This window comes from Contarinia nasturtii, unplaced genomic scaffold, assembly GCF_009176525.2.
Source record: "Contarinia nasturtii isolate CC-2019 unplaced genomic scaffold, AAFC_CNas_1.1 Cnas_scaffold_2459, whole genome shotgun sequence".
Classification (NCBI taxonomy): Eukaryota; Metazoa; Arthropoda; class Insecta; order Diptera; family Cecidomyiidae; genus Contarinia; species Contarinia nasturtii.
The window spans coordinates 1-12,549 of record NW_022199780.1 but is presented as its reverse complement, the minus strand read 5'-3'; the positions used below and the strand labels follow the sequence as shown (position 1 = coordinate 12,549).

Below are 12,549 nucleotides of genomic sequence, written 5' to 3'. Positions count from 1 at the left end.
TAATACTTTATTACGTAAATTTTAATTACGTAATTAAAAGTGAGGTTATGTTACGCATATTTATTTCTGATTTAATAATCAGCGAATAATCACCGCACAAATCCCAGCAAAATTAAAAAGAAAATTAATTTCCGCTAAAAAACATTAAAAAAAATTTTTATTTTTATTTTTTATTTACAAAAAGTATACTTTTTAGAGTTTTTTGTATGAATAATTCAGTCGATAAGACAGTTTGACATTAGCGATTGACGAAATTTTTATTTACGCGTATTTACCGGAATTTACATTCATTTCCAGTATTGACAAGTATTTACACGTATTTACACGTATTGACATTTATTTTGTGTATTGAATCGTATTTTTTTAGCTTTTTGGCTTGTTCTTTCCCCCTAGTTCGGAATCTATTCTTTGTGTCTCCCCCCTAGAATTTTGCTGATATTGAAATGTAAATGGAAAAACTACCAATTAAGTTTTCTCGCTTTTTCGATGGGAAATCTACTTTTTGGCCTAAAATCCAAATCCGGTGGAATTTGGCTGATTGGTGGACTTTCGGGATTTGGCCTGGTTTCCAGAACTTCCAAAATGTAATTCCTGTATAAGATTACCCGAATAATATATATATTACAGTAACCCTCCCATATGTAAAAAAATATAGAAGTATCGGAAGAAACTAGTATGCTAAAATTAAAATTGAAACAAAAAAATTGTGTTTGATATTACAACTTTGAAAATTGTGTGCCTTTTTTTCTATCTGCGCTGCTTGGTTATTATTTTTAGAATTCGTCTATAAAATTGCTGTCTATTATTCGAACATTTTGTAATGTTTTTAGCATGGCTTTTTGTCATTGATCTCAAAATCGATCGATAAATGTGAATAAAAGTTCGTACGAAAAAAACAAGACCAAAAAAGACCACATACAAATTAAATATATTACGGAAAAAAAAATTGAACAAGATGGCATCTGTCATACGCATTCAATGTACTTTTCTCAACATTCTTTCATTTATTCTGTCACAGTAAACACTTTTCAACCCAACATTTCGATGAAAATAGAATTGAACTATCGTTGAATCAATACAAATTTTATAAATTTATTCGTTGATTGGAAAACTTAAGAATGTTGATGCATACCGTTGAATTGATAAAATAAATTAAAATGATTTACTTCATTTTCGTTCAAATTTAATTGAAAAAAGTATCCATTTTACCGAGTTTTTTACTAAAAATAAATAATGTCTTCCCTTCTGTCTACCTAAAAAAAAATATCGTACTTGCAACCCGGGTACTCACATATATTTTGTATGGAAACGTATGAAAATTGATGATGTTTTATTATTTTTTCTAATTTTTCAGGATGATACCAGCAAATACACACTACTATTTTGTTCAGGAAGATATATCATTACTTACTATCGCAAATTGAAGCTTAAATTCGTTTACATACAAACCGTTGTCATGGTAACGGATTTCAAACTTTGTAGCAATTGTTTAGTTACAACTGACTTTTATGAGCACTTGTTATGAACGGACATTAAATGCTACCCATAAATTTATCTGGAATATTCATTTTTTTCTATTTTTCTAATAAACGTTACATTCTGAATAAAATGTCGACGAAAATAAAATAAATCTTTTTTTTTAATCAGTAAAAATATTTTTTTTTAAGAATTTTTCTTTTCAATTTGGCATTCAATATGATTCCATATAACAGTGATAAAATCATTTCATCAACAACATATTAAATTAATGTAAAAAAAATAGAAATAATATATCAATTTATTTTCTATTGATTTATTGACCTAATGGCATATTAACTGAGGCAATAACTCGTATCTTTTTATCAAATGAACTGCAAACACCCAATCCAGTTCGATCCGGGCTCCAATCAAAACAATTGATTAGTTTATTACCGAGCGATAGTTTGCACATGACCTTCAACGAATTGGTTTCGAAATTACAACTTTCTTTTGGGCTGAAAAAAAAAATTCGTCAAAATTATGGGCGTTTGGAATTAAAGAAAATGTGGTATTACCTTTGCCAAACTTTCAACATTCCGCTACTACTACAAGTTGCAAAAATGTCACCTGTCATTGGAAAAATGTAAAAAATAAAATTATATTCAAATAAGAATTGGCAGGCATTTTTCGTTTTACTTACGATTTTGAGGTAGATGACGGACACACCAAATGGTTGGATTAGTTTTTCCCCTAATATTATCACTGATTGCGTTTGTTTCACAGCTAATCGTATCCTTTGCAAACGCATACATTGGTACAGGCGCATCACATTCATCAAAATAATAAGCATGTATCCCGCCAAATGTTGTGCAAGCCACCAATTTGCGTAATGGTTCGTATTTATTGTCCATTTCAAGGCCACAAACTCCATTCCCTACATTCACATCCCATCGCTCTTTTAACGTACGCAAATCAAACAATTTGATATCACCGTTATCAAAGCCAGCAAACACACATCGCTCGAATCTATTGTATGAGTCACCAAATGCCACTGACCAACAATCAGGACGTTTGGTACCTTGTTTTGGCATCAGTTGTACGACCGCATAATTGCATCTTGGATCCCAAACTTTGACATGACCATCCTGTCCACCCGTTACTATTTCGGTTGCGCCTCGATTTTTCTGAGATCCAGCCGCATCAATGGCATTGATGACACCCTTGTGAGCGTTATCAATATTGAAGACATCAAATCGATCCAAATCTCTATTAATCAACAAAAGAACCGAACATTTATTATTTTGTTACCACCATACACCGAAATTTATTTGAAATTTACATAATTTGTAGTGAACCGCCAAAATCGCCAACAGCCAAATAATAATTTTTCGTTCGTGACAAACCGAACGCCGAACATTTGAATGCATTTTGTCGGCTTATTTCACGCGTAATATCAAGTTGTTTTCCATTCAATTCGAATACTTTGATTAAACCACCGGTTCCATTCGTTTTGGCGCCAATTGCCGCAAATTTTGCCGTTTGCGGTAACCATTTGGTATCAAAAATGGTAAAATTCACTTCGTGTGTTATGTGAACAAACATGAATGTTTCATCCATTTTTACGGCTTAATTTTCGACTTTTTCATCAAATTTCAAACATACCAAATTTTATCGCTAAATTTATGTTCGTTGTGTGTATTGTTCATTCGTTTATTATTTTCTAAGGTTAATGTAAGTGTTTTTGTACTAACAACTGACGGTACAATGTGAAAACTGTCAATTGTTTATGTTTTCAGTCGGTCGTGCCATGAAATCAGTGTGTCGGTAAATTGGCAATTTCAATGTGCGATTTTATATTATTGTATTTGTGTGTTCATAACATGAATGTGTTCGGTGAAAACATGTGTTTTGTGTCGACTGTCAAATAAGATAATCGAATAATTCATCGTATGTAAATAGAGGTCGCTATCAATTTGTCATGAACTGTAGTGAAAAAAGAATTGCTCATATTTTATTACATGTTGCTAATTTTGAATAAAAATTTATTTTTATAAGTCAAAATCAATGTTGGAAACAATCATTTTAAAATGAACATCATGAATTCATAAGGATTATGAATTATGCATTCGCTTTTCTATTAGTTATATGCATAAATGCATAGATACAAAGTGCATTGAAGTGCATTTCAGTTGCAAAACTCTCAACTCTCACAACTCTCAAAAGAAAAATAAATTCTCTCATGGCCCCAGCTGATGCTTTTTAATTATTTCAAATAAAAATTCATTAATCAAATAGAGCAGTGATTTTGTACTACTTCAACTTGTTCTCATAATATTTCGGTTGGTTTTTGGTAGATCAGCAAGCGTGTAGACACACATACACATATAACGCAATTGAATTACCAATACACTAGCCAATACATGCAGCGCAAAGAATCAACGTTGTACAACAGTGACATATGACGTGCATGAAAAACGGCAAACGAAGAGAAGATAGAGAAAAAAAAAACGTATTTGAAGTATATATATTAGTTAGAAGCTGAGCAACAAAAACAAATTTTTCGTGCTCTTACATTCGGTAAAAGTGTTCATTGCCATTTGGTTCATTCTACCACTCAATTCATTCATCGTTTATTTAATAAACATTCTATATTCGTTTTGTTTTAATCAAAATTGGAAATTGTGTGCAAAAACAAACAAGAAATACTGAAATGGCTGTTAGTCCAGTAATTCTTCAAGCAACATCAAAACATACAGCTTCGGTAAGTGCAAAAGAAAAAAAAAACGACACAAAATATCATTGAACATGCTTTCCATCTGAATCAATCGTGTATTTTTATTTCAATTTAATGTAGTAGATTGAATGTGATAAAGTGATTAAATAGCTCAGACCTAATTGCTTTTTTGTCCGATCATTGTCCTCGCAATGATTTTCCTAATTACAAAACAGTATTCTTCCATATATTTTTTTTCATTCATGAAACTTATTTAATTTTGATGTTTTCCTTTTTATAATCGCGAAACCTCACTATACGATTATGATTTTCAGCGATGGAAAAATCAATATAAACATTAGTTCAAATTGTGATTGAAATCAAATTCACGTCAATTTTATATGTTTAACGTTAATTCAATTGCAATCTTATTGGTAATTGCGGCATGCTCTTTTTTTGTGATTTATTTCAGATTATCTTTTTACATGGCTTGGGCGATACAGGGTAAGTGTGGTGTAGACTGGCACACATTCGCATACAGCTGTTTACTAAATATAGTATATTTTCAGTGCATTGCAATAAGTTCAAGGTTAACGAAATCCAATCGCAATATGGACGTTTCAAAGCAATTTTTCCTCAATTTTTCAACATGAATTAGATTTGATTTTTCTTTGCATTGTGCCCATGATGATGGTGTATGATTGAAGATGAAAGAAACGAATCAATTAATTCAAATTCTGTTTATTTTATTTTTCTAATTTGTCAACAGTCATGGCTGGGCACAAGCAATGGCTCAAATACGTCCATCGTATATGAAAGTGATCTGTCCAACTGCACCAACCATGCCGGTGACGCTCAATGCAGGCTTCGAAATGCCATCATGGTTTGATTTGGTAGGTGTTTTCGTTATTTTTTTTTTGCATAAAATTAATATGCCAATGAATCAAATACATTAATCCCTAAATTCTTGATTACATAGTCATTTATTTTGATTTGAACGAACTTTGTTTTGTTTACTCAAATAACAACGGTAGAGTTCAATGCAGTGCTAGGTCAACACCTGGTTTTTATTTTTATAAATATATTTATTTCTGGTGAATTTGTCTGGTACAGCTATAAATGAACCCATTTCAATGTAATTCGATTGGACAAGTCGTTTAAAAATAACTCAATTTCGATTTGAATTTTAATTAGTCGCGACTTATAAAGGCAAACAAAATTTAAATAGAATACCTATATCGTTTTCGGTTTTTTTTATCACTTTAGCCTGTGTAGAAGGATTATATAAATTGAATTTGTGAAATAATTTATAGAAAACACTTGACATGTATGGACCAGAAGATGAAGAGGGCATCAAAAGAGCAACTGCAAATGTGCAATCACTGGTACAATCAGAGATTTCAGCCGGAATACCAGCCAATCGAATCATTGTTGGCGGTTTCTCACAAGGAGGCGCACTTGCATTACACACAGGTCTATATCATTTCTTATCTTCATAATGATTTACATATGTTGACTAATCCATACCATTCAGGACTAACATCATCACAAGTGCTGGGAGGTATAGTTGCATTATCCTGTTGGCTACCACTACATAAGAGTTTTCCAGATGCAAGGAAAACTTCCGATACTGTGCCAATCTTTCAATGTCACGGTAAGTGTCAGTCATTTTTAACAGAAAAATTGATTCTGTCTTCAAAAAAAAATTATTAAATTTAATTTAAAAAAATTATTCTTTCAGGCGAATTGGATCCAGTTGTACCTTATAAGTTTGGTCAATTGTCACACTATAGTTTAAAAACATTTATGAAAAGTGCTCAATTTTCATCTTATCCACGATTGATGCATTCGTCATCACAACAAGAAATGGATGACGTTAAGGTATGTATATACTATATAGCAATATGATGAAATATATCCAAAATAATCATGATGCCATTTTAAATTTTAGGATTTCATTGAGAAATACGTTCCACCGCAGTAGAATGACCACTAAAATTCACCAAATACAACAGTTGTTCAATATTGATAATTTATTCAACTAGTAGTATTTCCGTATTCAACTAATAAGAATGCTGCTTTTTCATAAACTGTTCCATACAGGCCCATTTCAATTAGTCTTATAATTGGTTTCAATAAAAAAGAAGCAAACAACTGAGCATACTATACAGTTGCAAAATTTGTTCAATTCTCTAATACACAAGATATTTTTGTTTATAAACGCAATTACAAATTTTTTGTGGCAATTTTATTTGATAAAATACTTCCAAAATGTAACACATATAATACATTCTCACACAATCACAGCCCTTCGCCCTTTGGGGAAAAGAAAAAGAAAAGAGAACTTGTAAGTTAAAAGAAAAACAACAACAATATGATTGATATCAAGTGATTTTGAGCAATAATTTGAGATTGATACTCAGTTAGATAGAACTATATCAACACCTGATTTATTAGACAGCTTCACTTTGTCGAACATTATCGACTCTTTTGTTCATCTTAAACATAAATAATAAATTATTTAAATAACCTTGTAAAAAGCAAATATCAGAAATGTATTTTCGTTTTAAAAAATGAAGTATACCATTAGTGTAGAATTACTTCTTCATACTTGAAAAGGATTAAAAGAAGAAGAAAAAAAAAGAAATTGGATTTATAAAAAAACTCATCTTTGTTGCTCAAGTTTAAGCAATGAAGATGAAAGACAATCAATATTTCCAGTGGATTTCAATTGGATGAATTTTCAAATATTTTCAAATTATGATTCCAACATCCATTTTGAATACAAATGCTATTGAATAAACAAATTATATTCATTAAAAACATGTGTTTTGTGTAAGATTCTATCAAACTTACTTGCATTGCATAAAATATTTTGAAATTATTTTATGCTAAATATTTCTATCCCATTTATTTTCATTTATGCACGAGCGGTTTCTTTCGTGGTATTAGAATATCGTGGTTTTCAATAGATGGCGCCATATGATACCTGTTGCAACGTAAAAAGTATTTTATAACATTACTAATTCTAGACTATAATAAATTACCCTCTCCTGACAAATTCGCATCGGTGGACATTTATGAATGCATTTGGCATCCGCTTCGTTACAATGTTGTCTTCTTCAAGTGATGACGAGTGTCGAACTCATTGATACAATTCCATTGTTCAAGTAATTTCAGGTAAAATCTCGAGTGAATCGTTCAACAAAATATAAACCCCCTGAAACACTCTTAGCTGCAAATCCAAAAACCAACTTCTGAATAAATCGCATTAAACGCAATGTTTTTTTAGTCATAAGATATTTATTTTAATTTACAGTATATTTAGTACACGAATGTTAGAAGTGACGAAGGTTAAACACTTTGAATTGTCATTTTTTTTAAAATGCATGAGATTTAGTGCGAATTAAATTCATTGTTTTTATTCCTAAAAAGATTACAATGAAATAGTTGTTCGAAAAAAAACATAGAGCTTTCAAAGTGTAAGTAGACGTTCATAAATGAAAATTCTTTGTTTTACATTTTCGACTCTCTACAAATTTGGAATGTTATATTATAGATTTTTACAATAAAATGACCATAATCTTAATTTAGACAAAAAAGTTTTTGGCTCCCATCTTTTTTGTTTGTATTCAATAAAATGGTTATGTGGAGAAGAAAAAAACGAATATAAACACTGTTGAAACGAAGAGTTTTTAAAGTAACTATAGAAATGGGACACTTGGATTTTATCATCATTCCTTTAAACTTTGTAAAAATATATCTCTTTCAATCAAAAGTTAAAAGGAAAAGTCTTTCACAACTTTTTTTTTGCACACCAAAACTAAAAGAACTATTTGAAATGCAACGTAAGGAGCAATTCATCGACAGAAGAATGAAAAAAACTATCAGTTTACCAGAAAGTTCGCGCTACTCAAATTGCCACATATTGGATATGGTGCATGACAAGTATTTGTCGTACATTCTATACGGTGCATTCGAAGTTGTGGATGTAAGTAAATGCGCTATTCCATTGTATAAATAGGTGCGAATATGAAGATCGATAATGACTCTAACAACTATCATAAGGACCAAGTATGAGTTTTAGTGATTTTTTTTGTTATAATTCAGCTAACATAGTATATTTCACGACGAAACAAAAGAAAATGAATTCATTTCATGTTTTTTTCTTCTTCTCAGATATACATCTTCGTTCTGTTTGAAGAATAGGAATTATTTTCTATTACCATTCGTCTATGTTACAATACAAAATATTTGATTAATGCAAATGATATTGTCGTCTTTAAATAATACCTTTCAGTTGTGTGTGTGTGTGTGTGTGTGTGTGTGTGTGTGTGTGTGTGTGCTGCACAACTTGAAATTTGCTTGCTTACTTTCATTTTGTCCGTTCATTGTGTTCGATTCCAGTTGCGTGTATCTCTTTAAATCGTTAGCTTTTGTTGAGCTACAATTTTGGTAGGGTCGGTATTATAATTATTGCATCAAGAGAATATTTCTGTGTTATATTTTCCATTTTTGTTGCATTATTATGATTTTTCTTCAAATAATCCCCAAAATGCTGTTCTACTTTCTTCAATTTCTATTTAATATCTTTTCAAAGTCTTATGTTTTCGAATTTGAAAAGTCAGAAAAGTTCCATATGAAATGAAAATGCGAGACATTTAAATCCGACATAAGAAAAACTGCAATTACAATTTGTTGGAGTTTGATGATCTTACAGTGATAAAATATATAGTTTTTGCTACTTGTTACAAAAATATAGATCATTTCAATTTGATTTTAACCGAATTTTTGTTTAATGTTCACTATAATAACGAGTGTGTGTGATTGTGTTTGTATGTGGAATGGTGAAATTGTCAAAACTATTTTATGCTTGTATATGTATGTCATTATTTAATAAAAATTAACAAAAAAAAGAAAGAAATTTGTATGGAAAATGATATTTGTCCAGGTTCAAAATTGACTCATGAATGTGCTTAACAACTAGCGGAAATCGTTTTGGTCATTTCAATAGATGTATCACTATACTAATATATCCTTTGTACTGAATCGAGTAAAGTGTCATTTCACCGTTTATAGAACGATAAAATGTCAATATTATTCCATTGATATATGCCATAGCAAGGATATGATTATTGTTTGTTATCTCTTCTGTTGTTGACTTGCATTTGGTTGCATTGCATGGGGAGCAAACATATTAAGTACAGCAATAAGAGATTTAATGTTATTGGGCTATCATTATCAATGCCACTGTAAGTGATAGAATCTAGTCCATCACACATACTTGAAACAGTGAATAAACGAGATTTACTTATTCATATGGTATTATTTTTTTTATAGTTCTAAATGGGAATCATAAGACAATCTGATTTAATTTCAATTCATTTCGTTTTTGTGTTTGTTCTTCTTCTTTTTTTATTATTTCTATCGCTGCAGTCAAATTCTACAAAGTGATATAAGTTTTAGTATTTAAGAAATAGATTTTAAAGATGATAAAAAGTTCCATTGATATAGTTTATGTTTTGATTTATCGAAAATACACAGCACAAAAAAAAAAACATGTAAAGTGGATGCTACTATCGGGCATTAATTATCATTACTCGCTTTACACAGACGATCAATTTAATGGTAATAATAGTAATTTATGATCTATTCTCGTTTCTATTCACTACAATCTACATTCATTTTTTGTGTTTGGTTTTCATATTTTGTTTCTATAAGAGAGTGAGAGTTTTCACTTTGATTTCTTGTAGGATTGTCTTTTCTAATCACATTTAAATGGTTAATTTTTTTTTTCGTTTTCTTTTTTTTTATTCTTCTTCATCAAATGTTTCCAATTAATTTACAACTATGATTCATAATGTAAAAGTGCATTTTTTTTCTTAATAAATTACATTGGAAGGGAAAATATATTCATGTGCAATTGAATTTCAATTTCGGAAATGACATGAAAATTAAATCGTGATTTTATTCGATTGATTTCAGTGTGGCAATTTTATCGATTTTGATTGATGTGACAAAATCAATTTCCGAACTGAAATGCAACATACTGATATGAAAATATCTTTTCGAGTGAGATTTTGTGGATTGTCAATAGTTATATGAGCTATATATAGTAGTTTGTGCTTCTAAAGTAATTTTCATCATTTTCAAGATAATTTTGTTGTATTTTCGTGGATATTGTACAGCTAATATTTTTGATTGGATCGATTTTGTATGTGAATCGTTTGTGTTTTGGTAATCAATTATTTTGATTGCTCGAGTATAAATCGATATCCGTCGGGCAGTGGATGAATCGAAGAATGGCTATCATCGCATATTAGACTAGGTCTGTGTCACAATATCTCCACCGCATCTCAAAATTATACGTAGAAAAAGTTTTCGGGTCCGGCCCCATATATAGGTAAACAAAAAAATTTACTCAAATGTACATTTTCGAGATTCGGTGGAAGAATTGTGATAAAAATATACATTTCTTTTTCTTCTAAACTATAGTCTGATGCATGCAACATTTTGGTACACATAAATTGTTTTTACAGTTTTCCACAAATCCAATTGAATTATTCGGATTCATTTCCGTTCCTAATCTTAAAAATTTGCTTACGTTTATACATTTTTGTTGCTAATTTCATCTTTATTTGTAGAGTCGTTTTTGTTTTTAAATTTCAATGTGAGATAGTTAGAAAGAGACAGGTGTGTTATTAAACTACACGAGAACTGTTTGTAATGGCTCAAAATTGCATTTACACAGTAGACCGCGTGAGACTCTACCACCTCGAAAATGTTTTGATTGTCATTGTACGCAATGAAAATATATGATTTTGGCTAAATTAACCAATACTCGCACACGGAGTGATCATTTTTTTCATATTTGGAACTTGAATCTGTTGAATCAGTTCTGTTTTTTTTTTTTAAACCAAAGTTAATGTCATTTTATCAACTAAAATTGAGCGAATTCTCAATATACATATATATATATTTATCAGCAAAAAATGTTTGCTATCCTAAACACGTACATCGAAAATGTTCGCGACATAATTAAATTGGAAATGGAAAACTGAAAAACGTCTATGCTTTCTTGTCCATAAATGTATATATGAATGAGATATTCTTGATGTGTGTATATGTTAACCAAAAATATGTTATTTCACGTTATATCCTGTAACGTTTCGTTATGTTATATGTTATGCCATTAAAAGGGAACATATTTCGCCGGTTAAATGTACCAAAAAGTATCTCAACCTCACTGAGACTGTAACTGTATTTTTCGTTGGAATCTTTGCTTTTGTCACCACATGAACATGTTGAAGAAGCAAAAATGTTTTCAGAATACTTGATCTAATATGAAGTTTCGGGACTCCGTTTACTTTGAGTTTCATTTCGCTTGACAAAATCAAGGATTATCAAATAAATGTTGGTGAATTTGGCCATAAAATCGGAACGTACCAAAAATTTATTTGATAAACCCATTTGTTTGATCCATCTGGTGGTAATCCCTGAAAAAAATACAATTTTTGGTACATTTTGTGCGGACTGTTTTGTTTTGTATGGGAGAAATCGTTCACGATTTTAATTGGCGACCAAAGAACTAGCGCCCCCATAGGTGATTTTTGTTGTGCTACTCATTACGCACATTTATTAGAGCATTCGATTTTCAACCGTTTTCAATATATGCTACTATAGCATCAAAAAACCCCTGAAACCGAAATAGTTTGAAATATTGCATGGATAAAAAAGGAGCAGTACATTTAGTTCGAAATAGGCATGATGTTTTGAACTTTATTTGAACCATAATGACCAAGCGTTTGAAATTAGCACTGGCTTACAAATGAAAGTTAAACCCTCATTTTGTTCTTATATTTTAAATTGGATAATCAATATCCATTTATATGCATGAATCGACTCATTTTGACTTGCGTCCAATGCGTGTTCTGATGAGGAGGCGGGGAGGCAGCATCTTGAAAAGTTTGCAAATCGAACCACTCTAATATTTATTGTCAGAAAAACATTCAAATGATTGTTGTTGCTATTATTTTGAGTGTTGTAGGTTAGACAGTATGTACTCTTGGACAAAAATTAGTCAATTTGAACCGTCTAACTTTAAATTAGCCAATTTGTATTCATGAACAGTTGTATATTTAATGTCTAAAAAACAGCAGTTTTTATATGAAAATTGAAAACCTCTTTATTTGTTCAAGTTAATTAACTTTAAAGAAATGTTTCTCTCTCTTTTTGTTTTGTTTCAGTTAATTTCCTTTTGATTTAAATATGTATTTTGTACGATTGATATATATATACCACTATTACATTGATGTCGATTACTGTATAACATTGGATCAGTAATGTGCGAGCTACATTTTACAGGGGGGGGGGGGGGG

At 30.5% G+C, this 12,549-nt stretch overlaps 2 protein-coding genes across 2 annotated transcripts; one reads left to right on the top strand and one right to left on the bottom strand.

Annotated features, from left to right (window-relative positions):
- Positions 1–1,765: 1,765 nt before the first annotated feature.
- LOC116348470 (WD repeat-containing protein 92-like) lies at positions 1,766–3,320 on the bottom strand. The gene is made up of 4 exons (XM_031779492.1): positions 2,798–3,320; positions 2,159–2,724; positions 2,034–2,085; positions 1,766–1,973 (listed from the first exon to the last, which is right to left on the bottom strand). The coding sequence occupies exons 1-4, from the start codon at positions 3,073–3,075 to the stop codon at positions 1,793–1,795; spliced, it is 1,077 nt and encodes a 358-aa protein (XP_031635352.1). The 5' UTR covers positions 3,076–3,320; the 3' UTR covers positions 1,766–1,792.
- A 596-nt stretch (positions 3,321–3,916) lies between these two features.
- LOC116348469 (acyl-protein thioesterase 1) lies at positions 3,917–6,376 on the top strand. The gene is made up of 7 exons (XM_031779491.1): positions 3,917–4,219; positions 4,644–4,675; positions 4,941–5,064; positions 5,485–5,644; positions 5,706–5,825; positions 5,913–6,052; positions 6,123–6,376. The coding sequence occupies exons 1-7, from the start codon at positions 4,169–4,171 to the stop codon at positions 6,153–6,155; spliced, it is 660 nt and encodes a 219-aa protein (XP_031635351.1). The 5' UTR covers positions 3,917–4,168; the 3' UTR covers positions 6,156–6,376.
- Positions 6,377–12,549: the final 6,173 nt, after the last annotated feature.

Bases quoted from the DNA above. Each gene is read 5' to 3' on its own strand.
- LOC116348470 (XM_031779492.1), bottom strand. From the start codon at position 3,075: ATGGATGAAACATTCATGTTTGTTCACATAACACACGAAGTGAATTTT. The intron at 2,725-2,797 runs GTAAATTTCAAA...GTTGATTAATAG, and splicing joins GGCGGTTCACTACAAATTAT to AGATTTGGATCGATTTGATG. The intron at 2,086-2,158 runs GTAAGTAAAACG...TTCCAATGACAG, and splicing joins CCGTCATCTACCTCAAAATC to GTGACATTTTTGCAACTTGT.
- LOC116348469 (XM_031779491.1), top strand. From the start codon at position 4,169: ATGGCTGTTAGTCCAGTAATTCTTCAAGCAACATCAAAACATACAGCT. The intron at 4,676-4,940 runs GTAAGTGTGGTG...ATTTGTCAACAG, and splicing joins CATGGCTTGGGCGATACAGG to TCATGGCTGGGCACAAGCAA. The intron at 5,826-5,912 runs GTAAGTGTCAGT...TTATTCTTTCAG, and splicing joins GCCAATCTTTCAATGTCACG to GCGAATTGGATCCAGTTGTA.